Below are 22,875 nucleotides of genomic sequence, written 5' to 3'. Positions count from 1 at the left end.
AACATTCATTTTTATTTTTTAAATTTTATTTTATTTATTTTTTGTCTTTTTAGGTCTGCACCCTTGGCATATGGAAGTTCCCAGGCTAGGGGTCGAATTGGAGCTGCAGTTGCTGGCCTATGCCACAGCCACAGCAATGTGGGGTAGGAGCTGAGTCTGCAACCTACACCACAGCTCATGGCAGTGCCCGATCCTTTAACCCACTGAGCGAGGCCAGGGATCAAACCCGACTCCTCATGGATACTAGTAGGGTTCATTACTGCTGAGCCACAGTGGGATCTCCCAAACTCTTTGCATGTATGTAAACTTATAAATGTTTTACTGTGCTTACTACATTCCGTCATTGTTAGGACTTTGCCATCTTTTTTTTTCCTTTCAGATTTCCTATTGTTTTGTGTTCAGCTACTTTACCTGACTTCTCCTGAATATCTCTAACTGCCTATGTTCTTTTAGTAAATTAAATGACCAGTGTAAAGTAGGAAATGAGTTACTAGAATACTCATTTTTTAGAGAGAAAAAAATTCTTATGCTTGAAAAAATTTGGTAACATCAAAGGTTCCAGGTCCGGCATTTCATGTTGAGTCTTGGGGTGAAATATCCCTTCTCCCATTGTAATTTCAAAGTGGCATAAAGAAAGTAGGATAAGCACACTGAAGAAGCAGCATGGATTTGTATTAAAATGTGAATATGGGGCTTTAATGATTAAAATTATAAAATAGTGTGGATTCCCAGAGTTAGCTAGGGATTAATTTTATCTTGCTAAAGTTGTATAAATCCTTGTATAAGGATATGTTAAAGGATGTGAAATTTTGTAATTTTTGTTGAAAGAACATTTGCTTGGAAGTGAGGATGCCTGGATTTTTGTCTTCCCTTTGCCCCATCTTTGTGATTTCAGGCAAGTCACTTAACCTTTCTGAACATAATCAGTAATATTCTGTGATTTTTTGTTTACTCTCCTCTTCACATCTATCTCAGCAATGAAAAGGAAGTTAAAATGGGATTGTTCTACTGGGCACCAGGCTTTCATTTTTTTTATGGCTGCACCCACAGCATATGGAAGTTCCTGGGCCAAGGATTGAATCCGAGCCCCAACTGCAACCTACACTGCTGCTGTGGCAACACTGGATCCTGTAACCCACTGCACTGGGCTGGAAATTGAACCCACACCTCCACAGTGACCTGAGCCTCTGCAGTTGGATTCTTAACCCACTGCACGGCAACAGGAATTCCAAGTTTTATTTTATTTTATTTTTTTGGTTGTGACATGCAGTGACTTGATGTGAAATCTCGGTTCCCAGACCAGGATTGAACCAGGCCATAGCAGTAAAAGCGCTGAATCCTAACCACTGACCATCAGGGATCTCCCAACCAGGCTTTTAAGTTGGCAATCTTCTAAATACAACAAAAAAGACTAGTGATGTCTCCTGGCCCCTGAGCCCCCAGCTCTGGGGGTGGCGGGGACAGGGAGAGAAGAGAGACAAAGTGTCCCAGAGACCTTTGGAAATGCTGAGTTGATTGGACAATAGAAAATGATCAAATATTTTAAAACTAAACCTGAAAAAACTGTCCTCCCCACCCCTCCACACCCAAGCAAGACATCTGTTTTGAAACTTTAAATACGATAAATATTAAAATTGTAGCCTTAAAAAAAAAAAAAAAAAAAAAAGGCTAGTGGTAACAATTACGGAATGGCCTGAAAGAGAAAATGTGAAAAAGCCACAGCTAGGTTATTGGTTGATAGGATTTTTTCCCTTAATATGGGACCCAGGGGATTAAGCTTTATTAAAAAAGAAGGGGAAAGAATGACCTGGAGAATTACCAGATAGAAACTTTTTAGTAGGTTGAGCATTTCAAATACATTTGAAGCCTAAATCTTAGACTTAAATTCTTTGGAGATCCTCCTTGGCAAGACTAGGTAATCAGATGATTATTCTGCTTAATCTGTACCTAGGCCAAGAAAAGCTCAAGCAGCCCCCTCCTTTGTGTATGCACTTTGTTATTAGAATCATGAAGGATACCTGTTATCATCATCCAGTCTCCTTAGATTGAAGGCCTGATAGTGCTGTGTAATTGATAAAGTGCTCAATCTTTTTAAAAACATGGTGATAAGATTATGAATATATAAATGTACCATCCCTAGTCTCCTCCTCTTAGAAATCTGCCAAGGAGCCTGTGTGTCAAGGATACATTTATTAACCAGGTTCCTCCAGTTAGGCTTTTAACTTCTTTTTCTGGGCAAGTAAGATATATCAGAGGGGAAAGTAATTTCATATAGGCAAAGGGGGTTTGGTTTACAACCATTTGAATAGGGGAGAAAGTGTTTAGTACAACCACGAGGTATTCCTTGATTGTCCTCGGAATACAGGTAGCTTTATGTTTGAGTGAGTCTTAATAGGACTACCACAAGATCTGGCGCTTGTTAATAAAGTGGTTTAGCCTGAGGTAATAGAGCAGTGGATTGGGATGAATTTTTAGGTTGTAATTTCAGTACAGTCACTAACTTTATGATTTCATGCAAATTAATCTCCAAAGGTTGGCTTTCCTAACTGCTTCTTGCTATGATATTCTGTGATTCTTTATGTAGTCCATAATTGCTGTTTAGTATTGCCCAGGTTGCAGAAGTGCTTGCAACTGCCTCAGGCTAGTTTTAGTTCCCGTTCTCTTCCCATCAACTTGCCTTATTACCACCTCATATTTTTCTCCGCTAAGAATACAGGTGTCACTTCTGAGTGGCTTCCTGTTCTATAATTATATGAAAGAGATGTTTGAGAGTGTAACATTTCTATTTTCTGTCTTTTTTTTTATAGGACTTTGTATCTTTGCTAAAGTCAGTGATGTGAAAACACCTGACATGGGTAAGACAGACTCTGAAGTAGTGGTCAATCCTTTTAGCTACTCTGCTTAGTTAAACTGGAGTGAGAGAATAAGTTTTCCTAACATTTTCAATATTTGCACCTTTGTGCTATAGTTTTAAAAGCAATCTCATCCTAATCACGTGATACAGTATACCAATTTTCTTTTGTTTAGGGTAGTGTTTATAGCAGCACTTTAAAGCATTTTCTCATTCATTATATTGAAAAAGCCAGGTATACAGTAGCAAGCATTACTATGAGCCAGGCCTTGTTTTAAGTACTTAAAATATTCTGTTTCATTTAATTTTTTAAAATTGGAGTTCCCTGGTGGTACAGTGGGTTAAGGATTCAGCATTGTCACTGCCATGGCACCAGTTTGATCCCTGGCCCAGGAACTTCCACAGATGCGGTCAAAAAAAGAAAAACAGAACCTCCTTACAAGGATACCTAATAGTACCTAGTAGGTACTATTATTATCTCCATTATATTGCCAAAGAAACTGAGATGCAGAGGTTAAGAGACTTGCCTAGGGTCACACAATTATAACTGGCAGAGCTAGGATTTAAATTGAGGCAGACTGGTTCCAGGATCCTTGTTCTTTAGTGCTAGGTCATACTGCCTTCTATATGATAAATAATGTGATTAAGGTAAATTTAAATTTCATTTAGCTAGTGGCATTGAGAATTATGATTGGAACATTTTCCACTGTTCATAGTACTTTATATCTGTAAAAGGGAATAATAGAAGGTCAAGACTAGTAACCAATTTAGGAATAGGTTGAAAAATCTATACAGTAGGTCTTTTTTTTTTTTTCTGGCTTAAATTCCATCAATGAGTTTCTTTCTTTTTTTTTTTTTTATATAGTAGGTCTTATAATAATCCCTATGCTCCCTTTAAATCCACATTAGTCTTCTACTGTTGTTGTTTTTTAATTTTTTTTAATTTTTATTTTCCCACTGTACAGCAAGGGGATCAAGTTATCCTTACATGTATACATTACAATTACATTTTTTTTCCCCACCCTTTGTTCTGTTGCAACATAAGTATCTAGACAAAGTTCTCAATGCTTCTTCTATTGTTTTTTGCTTGGTGTACCTTCTTTTTCCTAGTCATTTGTTTCTCTTTTTTCTCATTGCTGGTATCAGTGTAAGTCAGTGAGTTCCCTTGCTCTCATTTGTTCCTGTTCTAGCTCTTGTATAGTGACAGAGGTCTCAAAAATGAATATCAAGCTTCTGTGACAGTATTATAGTAATTGAGCTGGTCTCTATTAAGAGCTATATGAATACATTATGCTTTTTGCAGAAGAATTTTTAAGGTGGATTGATTTTTAAAGCACCTTTTTGAATTGAAACAGAAGAATAAATCAGGGTTAAGAGTTATGAATGGTGAAATTTTTGCCCTATTTTTTAATTTTTTTTTTCCTACAGTTAAAAAATAGTCAAAATTTTCTTTTGGGAAAATTTCGTTATTTTAAAACTTTGAGTTAAAAACATGTACCATTTGGAACCATTATAAGTAGGTGATTTCAGTCAATTCCAAATTAACCAATTTCTGCACACTGGCCTCTTTTTTTGACAGTGACATTTTGAGATTTCTTGCCAATAATTATGAAAGAGGTTTCATTTGACTGTAGAGCTGTCTTTTGGAGATCATTTTTTTTGTTTTAGGTGAAATGATTGGTTCATAGGAAAGCAGCCATCAAAGAATTATGTGACTTGTACTAATCCAGACTCTTTCCCCAGATGATATTGCTGATAGGATGAGGATGGATGCTGGAGAAGTAACTTTAATGAACCATAACTCCATATTCAAAACCCATCTCCTGTCACAAACAGGTTTTGCAGAGGACCAGCTTTCACTTTCTGACCATCAGGTTAGTAATAATTTTCTTTCCCTAATTAACGCATTATTTTGGCTTAAGTTTTCATCTGATATAGTTTAAATGCCACACTCAAAAGCACAAGCATATGTGTAAACTTTTTAGAATCAGTAATTCTAGTATTTGGTATTCTGTTTGATATGTTAAAGTTAAGGACCAAGCTATGTATGAAGTCCTGGAGAACAGTACCTTTTAGAAAACTCATTATTATTCCTCTATTACAATTACCAATACACAGATGAATGTTCTTTTAAGCTGGGGACTTAAAATTATTGAGCATTAAATGGGGGAAACTGAAAATATATAGCAGCTCTGAGATTTCTCTGTTCTGTAAAGCTTAGTTTCTTGAAGGACCAGCAGCATCAGCATCACCTGGGAGCTTCTTAGAAATGCAGAATCTCACACTATACCTACTGAATCAGAATCTACACTTTATAAAAAGTCTCCAGTTGATCTATATGTACAGTAAGGTTTGAGGGGCACTACTAGATACTCATGTCGCAACAGAAGAAAGGGTGGGGGAAAAAACTGTAACTGCAATGTATACATCTAAGGATGACCTGACCCCCTTGCTGTACAGTGGGAAAATAATAAAAAATAAATAAATAAATAAATAAAATAAATAAAACAGTCTTTCTCAGTAGGAAGCTATTACTAATTCCTATTACACCATTCTTTGTGGTGTGAATCTTCCCTGAATTGCAGAATGTTTAGCATCCTTGGCCTCAAGGCAAGGATGTGTAGCATCTGCCCCCAATAATCATTTTGATATTTGAATGTCTATCCACATATTTCCAGATTTGTGCTGGGGTGCAGGACCACCACTGATTAAGAAATGTCTCTGTAAATTATCAAGAGTCAAAACCAGGTTGATTTTTGTCAGCTACTTTGGCGTATGATACAAATGGCTTTCAGAACAGGATATGCTAAATATGTATTACCTTCTAATGAGCATTCTTTGAATTAAGTTGTATAATAGATATTTTGTGCATTTTCACCTTAAATCCTTAATCATTTTATGAGGTTGTATATGTGTTTTCCTTGTTAGTATGTAGTTTAATTTATTTTTAATACATATTAATATAATTAATTATATTAAGTTCTGAAATGTAGTAGTTCCTAATGTAAATTTTTATTCCATTTTTCTGTCAAAAATATGATTTAAGAAAAATCTTTTGTTTTCTTTAGATTTTACCTTCTAGGCAAGGAAATTTGGACCGCTCTTACACTTGTTCTGCAAGAAGTACCGCTTATAATGCAAATTATTATTCAGGTATGATATATTACTTGGAATCAAGGCATTTCTACCTTTCAGACTCCTAGTAAATTGTGTTTATTGTCTCTAGAAGTGAAAACATTGTCAAAAGCAAAATGGTATCTTTAAAACATCATTTTAATAAGCACTCTCTGTGTGGTTGCTGTAATACTTTACTGATCTAGTCTCAACCAGATATTTTTTAATGAAGAAGGTTTTCTTGGAATCCATTCTCCTGCTTGTCTACTTTGCCATTATAAAAAGCAGTGCAGATTTTTGGTTTTGGTTTTTTTTAAGATACGTGTATCCGATGTAAAGGTTATTTGTTTTGTGCTTGTTTAAAGCACAGAGCTAGCCTATTTGTATTCTGCTTAAAACCATAAATCCTAAAAAATTTATTTCTACCCCAGCTTGTCCCTCCATTAGGGCAGGAAATGTTACCTACATGTTTCTGTCTAGCACCTGCCACAGCCATGCTTGCATATTCAAGGGCTTGCCTTTTAACTTGTGATCCATGACAGAAGTCAGCATTCTCTAGGCTATTCCTAGCCTCTGGCCTGCCTGACTTTGCATCTACCCCCTTTCTAAGGTTTGGATTTCCAAAGATCTGGCTCTGTTTTGGGGAAACTAAGAGTTTTTTGATAGTTAGCTTCTTGACAGTATGACCCAAGATTATAGTGGTCTTTTCACTCCTCATGCTTTAATCTCCTTACCTGACCAAAGGTATGGGAATATTAGCCATACCATTGAACCTGTCTCAATGAGATTTTTATAAGTTGAGATAATAAATATGAAATGCAAATAATAATTATTGTTGTTATTTGGCTTCCTCAGGATTCTTTGTCAGCAAGATGAGATCTCCTCCCCTAAAAAGACGTTAGTATGATGCTCTTTTAGATTTGTATTATATTTAAATATCATTTAGGTGGGTGGTACTTTACCCTGGGCACTGGATTTCCTCTCCTGGGGTGGGAAATGGCCTCCACATAGTATGTGCATAATTGTATAGAAAAATCAGTTAATTTTTTCAGAAAGTAACTCTGCCATCATTATTGTTGAAAAGGCCTTTCTGATGAGCAGAGAGCCTAAAATATGGTTTGATAGCTCATTATTATTAATCCTAGGGGAAGGACAGTTGAGTGGATAATGAAATAAGATCATTAGTATTTTCTTTTGAATTTAGGCTGTGTTGACTTATAATTTTGTATGCTTATTTACCATTGGACAGAATATTTGGTTTTAGTTTAAAATAACTGCTCAATAATAAACAATCATATATTAGAAAATTATACTCAAATTGATACTCAAAATCTCCTGGCTAACTCAACTCTTACTTAACTCTGTGGTCTTTTCTGTTTTTTATCTGATTATATATCCATGTACACATTGTATGATTCAGAACATAGAGTCTTTTGTTAGCCTAGTAATTTTTTTTTTTTTTTTTACTTTTCTGTTTACCTATTATTCTTCATGTTTACCTTTTTCTATTGATTTCTAATAATCCATGGAATTGATATACACATTTATAATCTTTTATGTACAATTCCAAAATCCTAAAAGCTCTGAAAATCAAACTTTTTTCATAATTTACTTGGCATCAAAATCTGACCTGAGCTGAATTCATTACTTGGCGAAAGCTTCATGAACTAATGTTAAACTATTTGTTTTGTCTTTATTTATCCCTGTAAATATGAATATTTATACATTTCACTGTAGATATATCAGTATGTTTGATAATAGGGTGCTGCTTCAGATTATACTTAGAAACACATTTAGTATATACCAGGTTATCCTTGTAAAATTCCAGAAATCTTTAATGTAGAGACACAATTGGATCCAGGGAGCTGTGATTTAGGATGATGGGCCTGTACCTTCATTTCCTTCATTTTCTCTATGATTTAGGTCCCCTTCATCCTCACCACTTGCAGCTTTTATAAGTAACATAATTTACAAATATTTATTTTTAGCATTTTTTCTTTTAAATTTCAGTAGGCCTTTGATATTCACAAAGGATATATCTGAGATCATCTCAGAGTCCTATTTTGACTATGGTGATATTTAACCAGATTCCTGGCTTCCTACTCAGTTACATGATTCTTGAGGGTTATATATATTTTTTTCTATGTTTTTCTTCATACCACAAGTTGATCCCTGTATCAGAATCTTACACCAAAGTTATTATCTCTCACTTAAAGCCCCTTTTTTTAGGAAAAGGAAAGAAAACTAATTCATAACAATTACTTTATACATGATGTTGACTAGAGAATACCAGCTGTTTAATCCATATTGAAATGGGGATGCTGAGCTATTAGATTAATTTTCTAAATTACAGCCTGAAGCAAAGGATTCAGATTTATGTCTCTGCCGAATTTAATCTAGTCCCTAGCCAAACCACCTTACGGTATGTCATAGACCTCCAGGGTTGCTCCCTGCAATTAGACTTTTAAATCCATGAATGTCAAGGGTCCAGCTACTTTTTTCTTTTATAAAGACTTTAATTCAAACCTTTAAACTTTATTCCTTTGCCACACCCAGTCTAGTTCATTGCAAGTCCTACAGAATATTGTCTCTGCTGTCACCTATTCTTTTCCGATAATTATCACATTGATTTCTCTGGTCAGTCTCCTTAAACCTTACCTCTTGATTGGGCTAGACAGGGGTCCCCAGTTTACCTCCCTTAGTCTTCTCATTCTCCCTATGCTGGTATTTGTCTCCTCGCTCACCTTACTCCTATCTGCTCCTCCACTAAGATGAGAGCAAACCCAAGAAAGTGTTAAACTTTAAAACCTAGAGTCTGGAGCTTTCATTTATTGATTTTCTTGATCTGCCTTTCTATATCAAGCTTTTAAAATATTTGCTTCTCAATCCCAAGATTAGAGTGTTAAAAACATTGATTTCTTTTTTAATTTAGAAAGCAGAGAAAATGCAATACTTTTATTTTAATAAATTAGTGCTGGTCAGACTTTAAGACCTCTTGATTTTATTATGAGAACAATTAAAAAGAAAATTAAAACATTTTAAACCTTAAAAGTAATTTAAGATGAAAAGAAATGATTTTGCTCATGCTTAGAATCATTATTAATGTCTTATCTTTGTAAGATATGTTAAATTAGGTTGAAAAACAGGCATTTAGTAGGTGAGGCAAATTAAAGTATCCTGTATTTATGGTAACTAGATAAATCTGAAAGTTAACAGGAGCAACTGATGATTAATAGTAAGTGATTGCTCGACACACTTTTTTTTTTAAATATAAAGTTTCATTATTTCCATAAAAGTATTGCCTGTTCTTGTAGAAAAATTGTAGAGAAAAGTAGAAAAATACTCATCATTCCATCATTGGAACACAACCAAAATTAAAATTTTGGTGTATTTTCCTGTAGTTTTGCGTGTGTGTGTGTGTGTACACGTAATAAATAATCTTATTTGGGCATTTGCAGTCTGACTTCTTAGTGATGACAGAATGCTAGGTTAAACTGACACTAAAAAACAGTGTCTGCAGGAGTTCCTCTTGTGGCTCAGCAGGTTAAGAACCCGACCAATATCTGTGAGGATGTGGGTTCAATCCCTGGCTTTGCTCAGTGTGTTGGGTGGGAATCCACTGTTGCCACAAGCTGTGGTGTAGGTAGAGGATGCAGCTCAGAGAAAAAAAAAAAGTGTCTACAGCTCTCTGTTGGTCCCTCTCTAGCTTTGCTTGATCTCATTGACCACAGAGCAGTATCCAGTGATTTCACTGAGTAGGGATGGAACCACCTTATTCTGATGAAATAGATTGCCTGATCCTGTACTTTTCCCTTGAATTTTAAAGCCAGAGTCTCTGTCAGGTGCCATTGAGGCAGCTATATTGGCTTATCCTTAGTCTCAGATTTTATTTGCATTTATTTGCATTGTCAGGGTATTTGCATTTTTGGTAGACTTACTCCTCAAGTAGACATCTCTAGTTAGATCATTCCCTAGTCAAATTTTAGCAAAAAAAAAAAAGTGTGACAAAGATTTCTACTGCTGTCCTTTGCATTTAAAGATAATGATTTTCAGGTCCTTTAATGAAACTCATTTTCATTAGCCTCATGTTTCTATTCTTGTAATAATAGTGATAGATGTTAAGCATGGGTATTGATACCAAGGGAAAAGATTATGATTCATTTTGAAAGTAAATTTAATTTAATTATTAGATTAGGTCATTCACTACGTCAGCTAGTATTAGTACCAGCCAAGCCAAGCACTGCTACTTTTTTTATACCTTATTTCCCCTAAAGTCTGATATCCTGATCAGCAAAAACAAAAACCCATTACACCAAACTTAACGTTTTTGTCAGTTGCCTTACTTTTTGTATAGAATACCAAAAACTACATTATGTATTTTGAATGACATAAGTACATAATATTGTGCAAAGTTCTGTAGTAATATGTTTTGAAAGAGGATCTTCAGAATAATGTTGGCATTAGACAAAAATTCAGGAAGTAGAAAATTACATTGTTACCTTTCCACTGGTGCTCCTCAGAGGTCTGTAGCCTAACTTTTGAAGTTACTTTGAAGATACTGTTTTAAATTGTTCAATCCTGCTGTTAGGGAGGGGAGGGTATAAAAATTATTCTACTCCTAGCTGAAATTTTGAAAGATTTTTATCACCCCAGTTTGTAAGCCAGAAGTCAGAAAATTCAAATAATAATTAATCCTCACTCAGTCTGACTGCAGTAGCAAGCATTGGAGTATTGATATGTCTGACAATCATAACATTAAGTGACTAAAGGTTATCATGCCAGAACCAAATGCATATGACAGGTCCTTCCTGCCATAAGCCGGCCAGAATAAGCAGCAATTGGGTTATCTCTGCTCTTATACAGAGCCCTTGAGTCGTGAATATGGTAATTTAACACAAGAAAGTGACACCAGCTGCTTATTAAGCAATAACTGTTGTTCATTTGAATTACAATTCTCCTTGGCCCTCCACTGCTTTCTTACTGGTCTGGCCTACCTTCTTTCAGGCCCAGGCCTGGGAGTGCTTGCAAGATATAGTTGGGGTAAAATGTTGACTTTTGGTGGACACCACGGAGTCACATTGATGCAGATAAGGCACATGGCTGTGGCAGGATTCAGCTCCTTCATCAATTTTCAGGTTAGTATGGCTGAATCAATTATAGTTTGTAGAAGTTCCCTTACTACAGACTTTACTGGCAGTTGAGACTGGGATCTTTCTTCCGTGAGAGACATGGTGATATGCCACATTGCTTTGGAATACAATGTTGGACATGGTTGCAGTCATGTGGAGAACCACTGTAGGTATTTGTTTAATTTATTCCAACTTTTCTTCTTTTAGACAACCCTTCCTCAGACAGTTTTCTTGGCTCAGGAGACCTAAGAACCTTTGGCCAGAGTGCAAATGGCCAGTGGAGAAATTCCACTCCGGCATCAGGTTCAACTTTACAAAAATCAAGAAACAGCCGAAGTCTTTACCTCGAAACCCGAAAGACCTCAAGGTAAGTATTCTGGCTATTTAGTTCACAAGCCCTTCCTCCAATATAAGAGAAAATGGCTATTAAGATAGTTGTTATATTGGCATTTTTTGAAAGTAACACCGTTTTTGAGCTTTAAACCATAGAGATATGGACAAATATATTTTGAACTTTCAACTCTTTATTTGGTGCTGAATTTTGGTGATAGCCAAATTTTATCACTAGAGGGAGGAAAAGAGTTTTCAGGAAATCTTGGTGGATATCAGCATATTGGGACCCTTCAAGATCAGTATGGCTGTTATGAACCTTAAAGTGTAAATGGATCAGCTTCTGCAACTTTAGTAGCAAAGAAACCACATTTCACTTTGTAGGCTCTCACATGAGCAGAGACCTTATTTTAAACCAAATCAGCCTTATGGCTCATGGCCTTAGACAACTACTTCTATTAGAAAATACAATCACAAAAACTTTATCCTATTTTGCCCAACTTAGTAAGCCCTGCCTATTCCTTCACCAAACTTATACGGATTATTAAAGGCAGATGAAATTTGCCTTGGAAACTTTCCCTCAAGTACTTTATTATATTAATATAGTAAAATATTTTTTCTCTCTTAATATGGTATTTGTGACTTCTTAAATATTACTCTGGTAATGGATTTTAGGAATGTGGGATCAGTTACTACTTAGTAAAAGCTAAGCTTTCTGGTGTTGATTAAAACCAACAAGATGGTTTTTATCTTATTTTATGATTATCAGCACATGGACTCTGGAAACGTGTGAGAGTACTCCCAGAGATTGTCTTCCCCACTTCTTAATATTTTTAAAAATTATGTAAGAATTCATTAATACTCTCACATAAAAATTAAAGCATTGCAGATAAAGCCAAAGATCCCTTGACCACTACTCGCAGTCTTACTCCCTTCACCACACTGTGTTTCCTTCCAAATCTTTTCCAATGCTTATTTCTCTTCACTCTTTCTTACTTATATATAGCATGATATATATGCTATGTAATTCTATAACATGTATAATATTTTGTCTTCATTAAAGATATTCTGTACACATCATTTGGCAAGTTTCTTTTTTACTCAGTAATGCCATACTGTTATTTTTTAAGTAACATTGTTACAGAAACATCGCACATGATTTGTATAAAATTAGAAAACACAAATAAGCACAAATATAAAAAAAGTCATATTCCCACCTGTCAGACATCACCTCTGTAATGTCTTAGTACATCTTTTTCCAGATACTTTTCTCAGTTTACACACTTTTTTTTTCCAAAAATAAGTTCATACTATGCATACTCTTGTAATCTGCTTTTTTTCTTTTCATTTTTCTTTTTACGGCTGCACCTGAGCTATATAGGAGTTCCCTGGCTAGGGGTCACATCTGAGCTTCAGCTGTAGTCCTCTGCCACAGCCACAGCAACCCCGGATCTGAGCCACATCTGCGACCTACTCCATGGTTTTTGGCAACACTGGATCCTTAACCCACTGAGGCAAGGCCAGGAATCAAACTCACATCCTCATAGAGACTACATGGTGTCTTTAACTGGCTGGGCCACAATGGGAGCTCCATAATCTGCTTTTTCAATCAGTCGTCTTCTCTTTCTCATTCACTCAGTAAATTTTATCTTGTACACTGAATAAATTATATTTAAATTTTTCTAGTTGACCCAAAAGTATCTTTATAGCTAGTTTGTCTAAACCAGTATCCAGTCTAGAACTGCATCTGGTAGTTAATCACCCTTAGGTCTCATACAGTCCAGAACAGCTTCCTTTTTTTTATGACAAAACTTTTTATGCATTATGTTCCACTTTTTGAATTTGACAGGTTGCTTCTTCATAATATCATTATTTTGTCCTCTATCCTCTATATATTTTATAATCTATATTTTTGACTTGAATAAAAACCAGTGCTGTGTTACATCACATTAGAAAACCTACAATGTCTGATTCCTATCACTGATGATGTTGGATTGACCTCTAGGTTAGGGTGATAACACTCTGGTTCTTAATTGTACAGTTAAGTTTTTTTCTCTCTTGTGACTAGAATGTATTCTAAATGATGTTACTTTGGTATTATATGAATGACCAGTTTCAAATCAGACTTAAGAGTTAATAATGTCAGTTGATAATCCTTATCTGATAATTTTTAATTGAGGTATAATTGACATATAGCATTAGTTTTCAGGTGTGCAGCATAATGATGCAATATTTATATATATTGTGAAATGATCACCACAGTAAGTTTAGTTAACATTTGGTACCAAACATAGTTATAAAAAAATTTTTTTCTTGTGATAAAGAAATTTTAAGATCTGCTCTCCTAGTGACTTTCAAATAGGAAATATAGTATTAACTGTAGTCATCTTGCTCTACGTTACATCCTCATAACTTATGTTACCACTGGAAGTTTGTACTTTTTGTCCCCCTTTGCTCTGATATTAGAGTTAATGAAATAGTGTTTTTCTAATATTGTCATTTCTCTTACACTTATTAATTGGTACTCCTCTATAAGGGAGAACTTTTTTCCTCATTAGCTGGGGCTATTTGATTACCCTGAAATACATTTCCTGTTGGAAAGGCAGAATATGTGATTAGATCTTTCTTTTTCATTACCAATTTTCAAAGTAAATTTTTTTAAGTAGCCACTGCATGTGGTTCAAATGAATTTTTCTGTTCTTTTTTTAGTGTCATCATAGATTCACTGTGTTTCAATCCACTACAGCTATTATTCTTTTAATGCTTACATTCTCACAGCTTTGGGTAGTTGGAACTCTTTCAGGCTTATGTCTCTGTGACTCAACCTCTTTAATTGTTGGTAGCACCTTTGCTTTCTGGTAATGCAAGATGCCCTCTTGCATTAAATACTGTCTTGCCTCATACTGTCATTAAACAAACACATATGCACACACATACATTCTCTCTCTAAAGCATAAATACAGAAAACATTGTGGGGAATTCATTATATCTTTACCAAATTATATTCCCCTTGCCATCTTTTCCTAGCTGCATCTACCCATCCTAAGAAAAGAAGCCTCTTTCTGAAACTCCAAGTTCTTGTTCCTCTCCCCATTTGAATACATACAGAGGTCATTAGTGTTTGAAGAGTTAGAATATATGTATGTTCTAATTTTCTTTAGACCTAGACTGATTTCATTTGAATCCAGAACACATATACTGGTTTAAATAGTTGACTTCATTAAATTCAGTCTAGTCAGCTATGTACTTTATTCTTCATCATCAGCAGAAAGAAAATTAATTATGCGGAGCACAAGTACCTTTGCTGCATAATGATATATGAAAAAAGCACATAGAAAAAAAATTAAATTATTAACCTAGCCTTAGAGATAAAGCTCAGTTTTGAATCCACAAAAATATTTTTCTTGCCAAATTTTTTCCCATTATTTGAGGCACATACAGTATTAAAAAAAAAAATTTCCTTTGAAAGAGGTAAATAGTGAAGCCAAAAAGAGAAGTCACAGTGATCCAGCCTCATAAAAAAGTCTTCTGGTTGTTTTTAATGAAGGATGGGAGCCCTCTGTTGGTCTTTTAGGAAACTTTAAATTCAATTGAAAAACAGTTGAGAAGCTTCAGCTTTATCCATCTTTGCATATTTAATCTTAAAATAATTCCCTCCAAAATGCTGGGGAAAGGATGCTACAGGGAGTAAATAGAAAGTGTGTGCATATTAGCATACCTGGTACCCAGCTTGTCTGAAAATGTCCAATCTGATATGCTTTCTGTCATACAACACAGGTCTGTGGTTACTGACCAAAGGAACTTAAAAGTTTGCAAAGCTAAGAAATACAGTTTTTAGTTGTTTGATAGTTACGTAGCTTAGCAATTTAAGACCTCCTAAGTGGTAGAACCTGATGCAGCAACTCATGTATCATTTCTTATGTATTTCCCTCCAGGGTTCATCTGTCATTCTGCCTGTTAATTTTTTTGTTTTTGTTATTTCTTGAAAGTGAAAATAATCACTAGGTTAGATTTTCTTACTTACTGTTCTTGTCTTTTCTTACAAACTTTTTTTTTTTAGTGGATTATCAAACACTTTTACGGGAAAGTCAAACCATCACTGCCATGTGTCTGCATATGAAAAATCTTTTCCTATTAAGCCTGTTCCAAGTCCATCTTGGAGTGGTTCATGTCGTCGAAATCTTTTGAGCCCCAAGAAAACTCAGAGGCGACATGTTAGTACAGCAGAAGAGGTAAGGAAAACCTGAAACAAAAGCTACTAAAAGTTAGATTCTTTCCCTACATTCAGCCATTTGTTCCCTCAGATTTGGATATTTATTAACCATTGCATTTACTCAATCCTTTCTGTGTTGTTTTTTTTTTTTTTCTTTCTTAATTACTCTTTGAGTGCTATCATCTGTTCTAAAGAAAGTAAGGAGATATTTTCTCAAGATTTTAGTATTTTTCTTACCATCTTCTATTCCTGTTGGACAGCAGGCTTAATCTTCAGTATTTTCTGAATGGCTTCACATACATCAGATTCTCTCTCTTCTCTTTTGGACCCTACCTAAAACTCTAGTTTCATATGGCAAAACTGTTAACCTTGCTGGATTTGATAAAATACTTGCCCTTATTTCTTACTAGGACAGTTATTCTTCCATATAAAAGAAAAATCAAGAAACCAGCTTAATAATTTATATCCTTTCATTATGAGTAAGATCTTTGAGATCATAGACTTTCTCCACAAGAAAGATGTGTTGACACTGTGTTGTTATATTTATTCGACTTAAAGGAAAAAGTTAATTCTGTAAATATAACATAATACATAATTTATGCAATAAGGAAATGTGCTTATACCTGTTCAATTAAATATTTATTATGCATCTAGTGAGCTTCGGACCATGCAGATATAAATGAATAACAATGACCTCACATTTAAATGGCATTAGAGTTTCCAGTATTCTTTCCACACGGTTTATATTCTTTTAACCCTGCGAAATAGGTAGAGATGAGATAATAACCACATTTTACAAAGTTGGAAAGTAAAGATCAGAGGTCACACAATAATAAATGGCCAGCCTGCAGTCCAGGTCTTCTGAAGGAGCCTAGTGTGCTGTGCTTTCTGTTACACAATATGTGATTCCTGCCTATTGGGGCTTATAGACCATGGAGTCAAGAATATAGCATTATGTGCTAAATAATTACATAATTTGGTGGTGAATATCTCTTAGGTGGCAAAACTTGATTATTTGTGACATGGTTAGTAAAAATGTTGTATGTTTTAAATTTGTATTGAATCTAAAATATCCAACAGAGGATGGCAGAACTAGTAAATCATATTTAGCAGGGGGAAGGACAGACAAGAGTTGCCTTTGGTAGTAAGAGCTGAGCAACAGTTATGAAAGATTTATTTTTCACTGTACCTTTTGTAACATTGAATTTAGTACCATGTATGTATCAGTTGTTATATACATAAATAATTTTTTTTTAATTGCTGGAGTTGTGGGGGTTGTGCTTTTGCTGAAGTCTAGGCAGCCTACATGGTACAGAGAAACTTGTGGAGAGGGAGACAGCAGCAGCATGGCAGCTGGATTCAGGCTTCCCACACCCTTCCCTGCCCCATGTGGCACTGCTGGGATCAGGGTCCTTTAGACTGTGTTCATTGTAAGCCCACCATTCGCCCCCTAGCCAGCCAGTCCTTGGGGCTGTTCAGCCCCTCCTCCTTCACCTTCACTTCCAGCCTGAGGACTTAGGCTGACCAAATACTTTCATCCTTCTAATGTACCCTCCAGGCCACAGACCGGGCCAATGGAGGACATGAAGCTATAGAGTTCTCTTTCCTTTTATAGTGCCAAGAAGATACCAAGGGTTGAACCTATCGTGTAGAACAAGAGATGCAAGAAATTTTGCCTCAGTTTTTTTAGGTCTATAAATCTGCTTTGAAAAGCAAGTCACTTGTAGTGTAGAAATATGAATAATCCATATTATATGAATAAGACAAAATATTGGATCACATTTTATTAAATGAAACTTTCAACAGATAAGATATTTAGTTTTAGATATTACAATAATCCAGATTAAAATATATTATTTTCCTGGGCCTCCCGGGACTAAAGGATTTATTAATGGATGCTTATAAACTAGAGGAAAAGTTATATTCTATGGAAATACTAGGATCTCCAAGGGAGATGCTGTTGCTTATGTAGAGGAGAATTATGTATGAATCTCACTTCTGGAGTTGTCTAACAGCTTCAGGAATATGAAACCATCTACACATCAACATATTATCACTGTACTCTTGAGGCTTAGAACAGGGGTTTGAAGAGAATACCTGAAGAAGAATTTGGAAATGTGCAAGTGGTAGCTGTACCAACACTTGGCTGATGGCTGATTCAAGGGCAACATTAAAGAATGATGCTATCCAATAGAGAAGCCATTAGCTACATATGCTATTTAAATTAATTCAAATTAAATTAAAAATTTAGTTTCTTAGTCACACTAGCCACATTTCAATTACTCAGTCATATGTGGCTAGCGGCTGCCATATTTTGGACAGTGCAGATATAGAACATTTCCATTATCACAGAAAGTTCTGTTAACACTGTTACAGAGAATGTGAGTTTGTAATGAAAAAATACTAGGGACATTGGAAATGATAAATAATACAAAGACAAGTCTTTTCTTTTCAATTATATTTTGCTTCCAGACATGCTTTTCTACAAAATATTGTGCAACATTTTAAGATACTATACTTCCTTATAGATGATACTGATGGTTTTATTCTTTAAAAAAAAATACTTTACAATTTTGTTATAAACCAAGAATTTTTGACTTAGAAAATTGTTTAATTATACACTTTTCATACTTGAAATTTATTTATATGGTATAAAGCTGTTACTTTAAACAAAATCAGAGTGGGATTTATAAAGTATTATTTGGGGCTATAGTGAAAGGAATTACTTGTTTGCTAAAATTTATTTTGTGCTTTCTGTTAAATTTCTTTTTTTGTTTTTTGGGGGTTTTTTTTTGGCCACTCCTGGGGCATGTGAAAATTCCTGGGCCAGAGATCAAACCTGAGCCACAGCAGTAACCCAAGCCAGAGCAGTAACAATGCTGAGTCCTTAACTGTTGGGCTACCATGGAACACCATCTGTTAAATTTGTATAATTTTGCACTTCAGTTTTATGATGGAACCTCTTATAGAGGCATCTAAATGCAAGAATATGCCATATTTTATTCTTAATAGAATTCAGCACCTTAATTATCCTTACACTTATTAAACTTCCTTTGATCCTTTATTAGGTTTAAAATATGACATTGGTGAACTTCCTTTAACATTTTATCCAATTATTTGCTCACTCAATAGAAAATAGTTTAGTAAATAATATACAGAAAGGGTGTTTTCTTTTACTTTAATAGTACCAGGTGCTTCAAAAAAGTATTGTCTTTGAAATTTCAAGTGACTTACCTCTGCATTTTGTATTTTCTTTTGGTAAAGCCAGAAGTTTTATGTTCCTTTTCTTTCTTTTTTGGTTTTTGGGGTTTTTTTGATTTTTAGGGTCAGCATGTGGCAGATGGAAGTTCCCAGGCTAGGGATCAAATCAGAGCTGTAGCTGCCAGCCTACTCCACAGCCACAGCATTGCAGGATCCAAGCCACGTCTCACCCTACACCACAGCTCACATCAATGCTGGATATTTAATCTGCTGAGAGAGGCCAGGGTTCGAACCCAAATCCTCATGGATGCCAGTGGGGTTCCTTACCACTGAGCCAAATGTTATATGTTCCTTTGAGAGTTGCGCAGACTATTTTTTCTTTCTCCAAAACAGTTCTAAATAAAGTGTAAAATACCCAGTGTTTCTTGTTTTAATGAAGCCGAAAATAGAAATGTATCTTTCATCATTAAAAATAAAAACAAAAAAGATGAATTCTTATAACTTCCAAATTAAGATGTAGAATAGTGAAGGATCCTTAATGCTTTTTCTATCACTTCTTTTTTAAACCATAAGTTAGTTTAAGTTGGAAGTATGGGGCATGAAGAGACTGCAGATAATTATTTGGAATATGGAACAGATAATTATTTGGAACTATCTGGAACCTTTATTTCTGTTCATTTTATGTTCTCTAATGACTTTGAAGTTGTTCAGGCTCAGACAGAAGCTTTTCTTTGAAGATATATTTCCTGGGGAAAATGATTCGTGGGCAACTTTTGTGTTAAATTGATTTTTAAAAATCAATTATTGAAGTTCCCTTGTGGCACAGTGGGTTAAGGATCCAGCATTGTCACTGTGGCAGCTTGGACTGCTACTGTGGTGTGAGTTCAGTCCCTGGCCCGGGAACTTTTATGTGCTGTGGGTGCAACCAAAAAGGAAAAAACAATAATTAAAGCCTGATAAGTGTTTTTGTAAAAATCAATTCTTTGTATTGAATTAATTTAGATTTCTTTATTTTTATTTATTTATTTATTTATTTGGACAATTCAACCATTGCTCTTCATACGTTCCCATAGTTTTGTTTTAATTTTGTCTTTTTAGGGCTGCACCCATGGCATATGGGGTTCCCAGGCTAGAGGTCGAATCAGAGTTTTAGCCACTGGCCTATGCCACAGCCACAGCAACACCAGATCCTTAACCCACGGAGCGAGGCCAGGGATTGAACTCGCAACTTCATGGTTCCTAGTTGGATTTGTTTCCGCTGCACCACGATGGGAACTCCAATCTAGATTTCTTATAATTTGCATTAGCTGAGTCACTTATTGACATCTTGGTTCTTAATGTTTTATTTATAAATATAAAAGCTTATCCCAAGAGGAGTTCCCATTGTGACTCAGTGGATTAATGACCCAACATGGTATCCACAAGTATGTAGGTTCCATCCCTAGCCTTGCTTACTGGGTTAAGGATCCAGCATTGCCACAAGCTGCAGTGTAGGTCACAGATGCAGCTCGGATCTCGTGTTGCCCTGGCTGTGGTGTAAGCAGCAGCTGCAGCTCTGGTTCAACCCCTAGCCTGGGCACTTCCATATGCTGCAGGTATGGTCATAAAAAGAAAAATATATACATCCCAAGAAAACATTTTGCTTTGTGATGTGAGGAAGGAGGGAAATGTTTCTAACTTTTTATGGTTGAAAGCTTTAGTGTACCACCAACAAAGGACCTTTCTATGTCACTGTTCTTAGTGTTCTCTTGAGGTCTTTGGGATATTTCTTTACTTTCCCTTGGTATGCAGAGTAACCTCTTAGACCAGTATATCTGCTTTACTTTCCTCCCTATGATAAGATGATACAGTCAAAGCTTTTTAGAATGTAGTTTGGTGGACAGTGGGAATGAACTAAAATGACTAAGAGTTGATTTCAGAGTTCCTGCTATGGCTCAGTGGGTTAAGAATCTGACTGCAGCAGCTCTAGTCATCATGGAGGTACGGATTCAATTCCTGATTGGGTGCAGTAGGTTAAACATAGGTCTCAGCTGTGGCTCGAATTCAGTCCCTGGCCTGAGAAATTCCTTGTGCAGCAGGTGCGGCCATTTAAAAAAAGAAAAAGTTGGAGTTCCCGTCGTGGTGCAGTGGTTAACGAATCCGACTAGGAACCATGAGGTTGCGGGTTCGGTCCCTGCCCTTGCTCAGTGGGTTAACGATCCGGTGTTGCAGTGAGCTGTGGTGTAGGTTGCAGACGCGGCTCGGATCCCGCGTTGCTGTGGCTCTGGCGGAGGCCGGCGGCTACAGCTCCAATTCAACCCCTAGCCTGGGAACCTCCATATGCCGCAGGAACGGCCCAAGAAATAGCTAAAAAGACAAAAAAAAAAAAAGTTAATTTTGGAATTCACCTTGTGGTGCAGGGGAAACGAATCCAACTAGTATCCATGAGGATGCAGGTTTGATCCCTGGCCTCAATTAGTGGGTTAAAGATCTGGCATTTCTGTGAGCTGTGGTGTAGGTTGCAGATGAGGCTTGGATCCCACGTGGCTGTGGCTGTGGCTGGCAGCTGCAACTCCAGTTCCACCCCTAGCCTTGGAACTTCCAGGATATGGCCCTAAAAAGCAAAATAAATAAATACTTAAAAAAAAAAATGTTGGGAGTTCTCTGATGGCCTAGCAGGTTGAGGCTCCTATGTTCTCACCACTGTGTCTCTGGTTGCTGCTGTGCGGCATAGGTTCAGTCCCTGGCCCAGGAATTCCCACATACTGCCTGTGTGGCAAAAAAGAAAAAAAGAGAACCTGAAATAAAAGTTGCAACTCTCATTTAAAAAAAAAGTTAATTTCCATGACTCAGGTGTGGTATTCCTCCATTTTACCACCCCTGAAAATAACAGCATACTCTTAACCCTGTTACACTGTGGATTAGGTTATCTGGTGTAGTGGAAAAATGGAGTCAAAATTTACATTGAGGGGTATTCAAAAATTTCAGGTATTAGTCAGGCTGTGCTTGAGCTGCTGGTCCCTTGCAGCTGCCACCTCTCCCTCTACCCTGGTGCCCTCGCCACTGCCATGCCACAGAGCAGCCAGGCCCCTGGGCTGCAGGAGGAAAGCCTGCATGGCTCCTCGGTAGAGTTATACTTTGGCAATAATGGGAATGGGAGCATCATTCCAGACTCGGTTTCTGTTTATAATGGCAACATGGAAAAAATACTGCTGGATGCCCAGCATGAATCTGGACAGAGCAGCTCTAAGAGTTCTCACTGTGACAACCCACCTCGCTCACAGACCCAAGACAATAACAGAGCTTCTGAGACAGACACACATAGTGTTGGAGAAAAGAACAGCTCTCATTCCAAGGAAGATTATATGGAGAGAAGGAAAGAAGTCGAGAACATCTTGAAAAAAAACTCAGACCAGATTTGGAATTGGTCAGGTCAGCCAGAAAACATCCCCCCCACCAAGGAGTTCCTCCTCTTTAAGCACCCAGCGTGCATGACCACGCTCAGCATGAGGAACACAAGTGTGATGAAGAAAGGGGGCATTTTCTTTTCCGAGTTCCTCAGAGTATTTCTTCCATCTCTTCTGCTGTCCCACCTGCTGTCTGTCTGCATGGGAATCTACAACAGAAGGTGCCTGATGACATCCCCCAGTGGCTTTTGATGAAGAGCCGGGGCCCGATTCTCCTGTCATGGGGTGTATGTCGGAGCCTGCAGCACAGCTCAAGGAAGAAGCTGCAGCACTGGTCCCATCTTCTGTAAATGCCGAATTCCTAACTCAGCAAAATACAGACAGCAAGACTCTGCTTGCCTGTGATCACACAGGTTCAAGTCCTAAGCATGTCATTGGTTTATAGCTCCTGTTATCACCTGCTAGTGACCTGTCTTTGGACATTATAAAAATCTAAGAATAAATAATTTTAACATACCTAGTCTAGTATTTTAACAAATTACCTGAGACCTTGAGTTACACACTTGATCTTAAAACGACATGAGGGGTTTGTTTATCCCCAGTAAACGCTGTGGCCTTACTACTGTAGACGCACTTGAAGTGGACACCTCT

The 22,875-nt window shown here is 36.5% G+C and overlaps 1 protein-coding gene and 1 pseudogene across 15 annotated transcripts in view; both read left to right on the top strand.

The window, feature by feature from the left end:
* SENP1 (SUMO specific peptidase 1) overlaps positions 1 to 22,875 on the top strand; it is a 56,566-nt gene that overhangs the window by 1,795 nt on the left and 31,896 nt on the right. For 6 of the 14 annotated variants that reach the window (XM_013997976.3, XM_084957299.1, XM_084957298.1 and 3 more), the window contains exons 2-7: positions 2,808 to 2,855; positions 4,595 to 4,725; positions 5,920 to 6,004; positions 6,821 to 6,862; positions 11,302 to 11,461; positions 15,485 to 15,656. In XM_013997976.3, coding sequence (XP_013853430.1) covers positions 2,852 to 2,855; positions 4,595 to 4,725; positions 5,920 to 6,004; positions 6,821 to 6,862; positions 11,302 to 11,461; positions 15,485 to 15,656 — 594 coding nt within the window. In that variant the 5' untranslated portion in view covers positions 2,808 to 2,851. The remainder of the gene's footprint in view (positions 1 to 2,807; positions 2,856 to 4,594; positions 4,726 to 5,919; positions 6,005 to 6,820; positions 6,863 to 11,301; positions 11,462 to 15,484; positions 15,657 to 22,875) is intronic. The other 8 variants (XM_021092613.2, XM_084957302.1, XM_084957301.1 and 5 more) reach the window with 3 other exon arrangements.
* On the top strand, positions 20,303 to 22,715 carry LOC102162871 (BCL2/adenovirus E1B 19 kDa protein-interacting protein 3 pseudogene; annotated as a pseudogene). The gene is made up of 2 exons (XR_014804154.1): positions 20,303 to 20,884; positions 21,558 to 22,715. The product of XR_014804154.1 is annotated as a BCL2/adenovirus E1B 19 kDa protein-interacting protein 3 pseudogene (transcript).

The sequence above is a fragment of the Sus scrofa genome, chromosome 5 (genome assembly GCF_054392235.1).
Source record: "Sus scrofa isolate SSC_HxYL_T2T_F1_AM1 chromosome 5, Sscrofa_HxYL_maternal_Yorkshire_Landrace_v2.0, whole genome shotgun sequence".
Classification (NCBI taxonomy): Eukaryota; Metazoa; Chordata; class Mammalia; order Artiodactyla; family Suidae; genus Sus; species Sus scrofa.
This window is presented reverse-complemented; position numbering and strand designations above follow the sequence as displayed.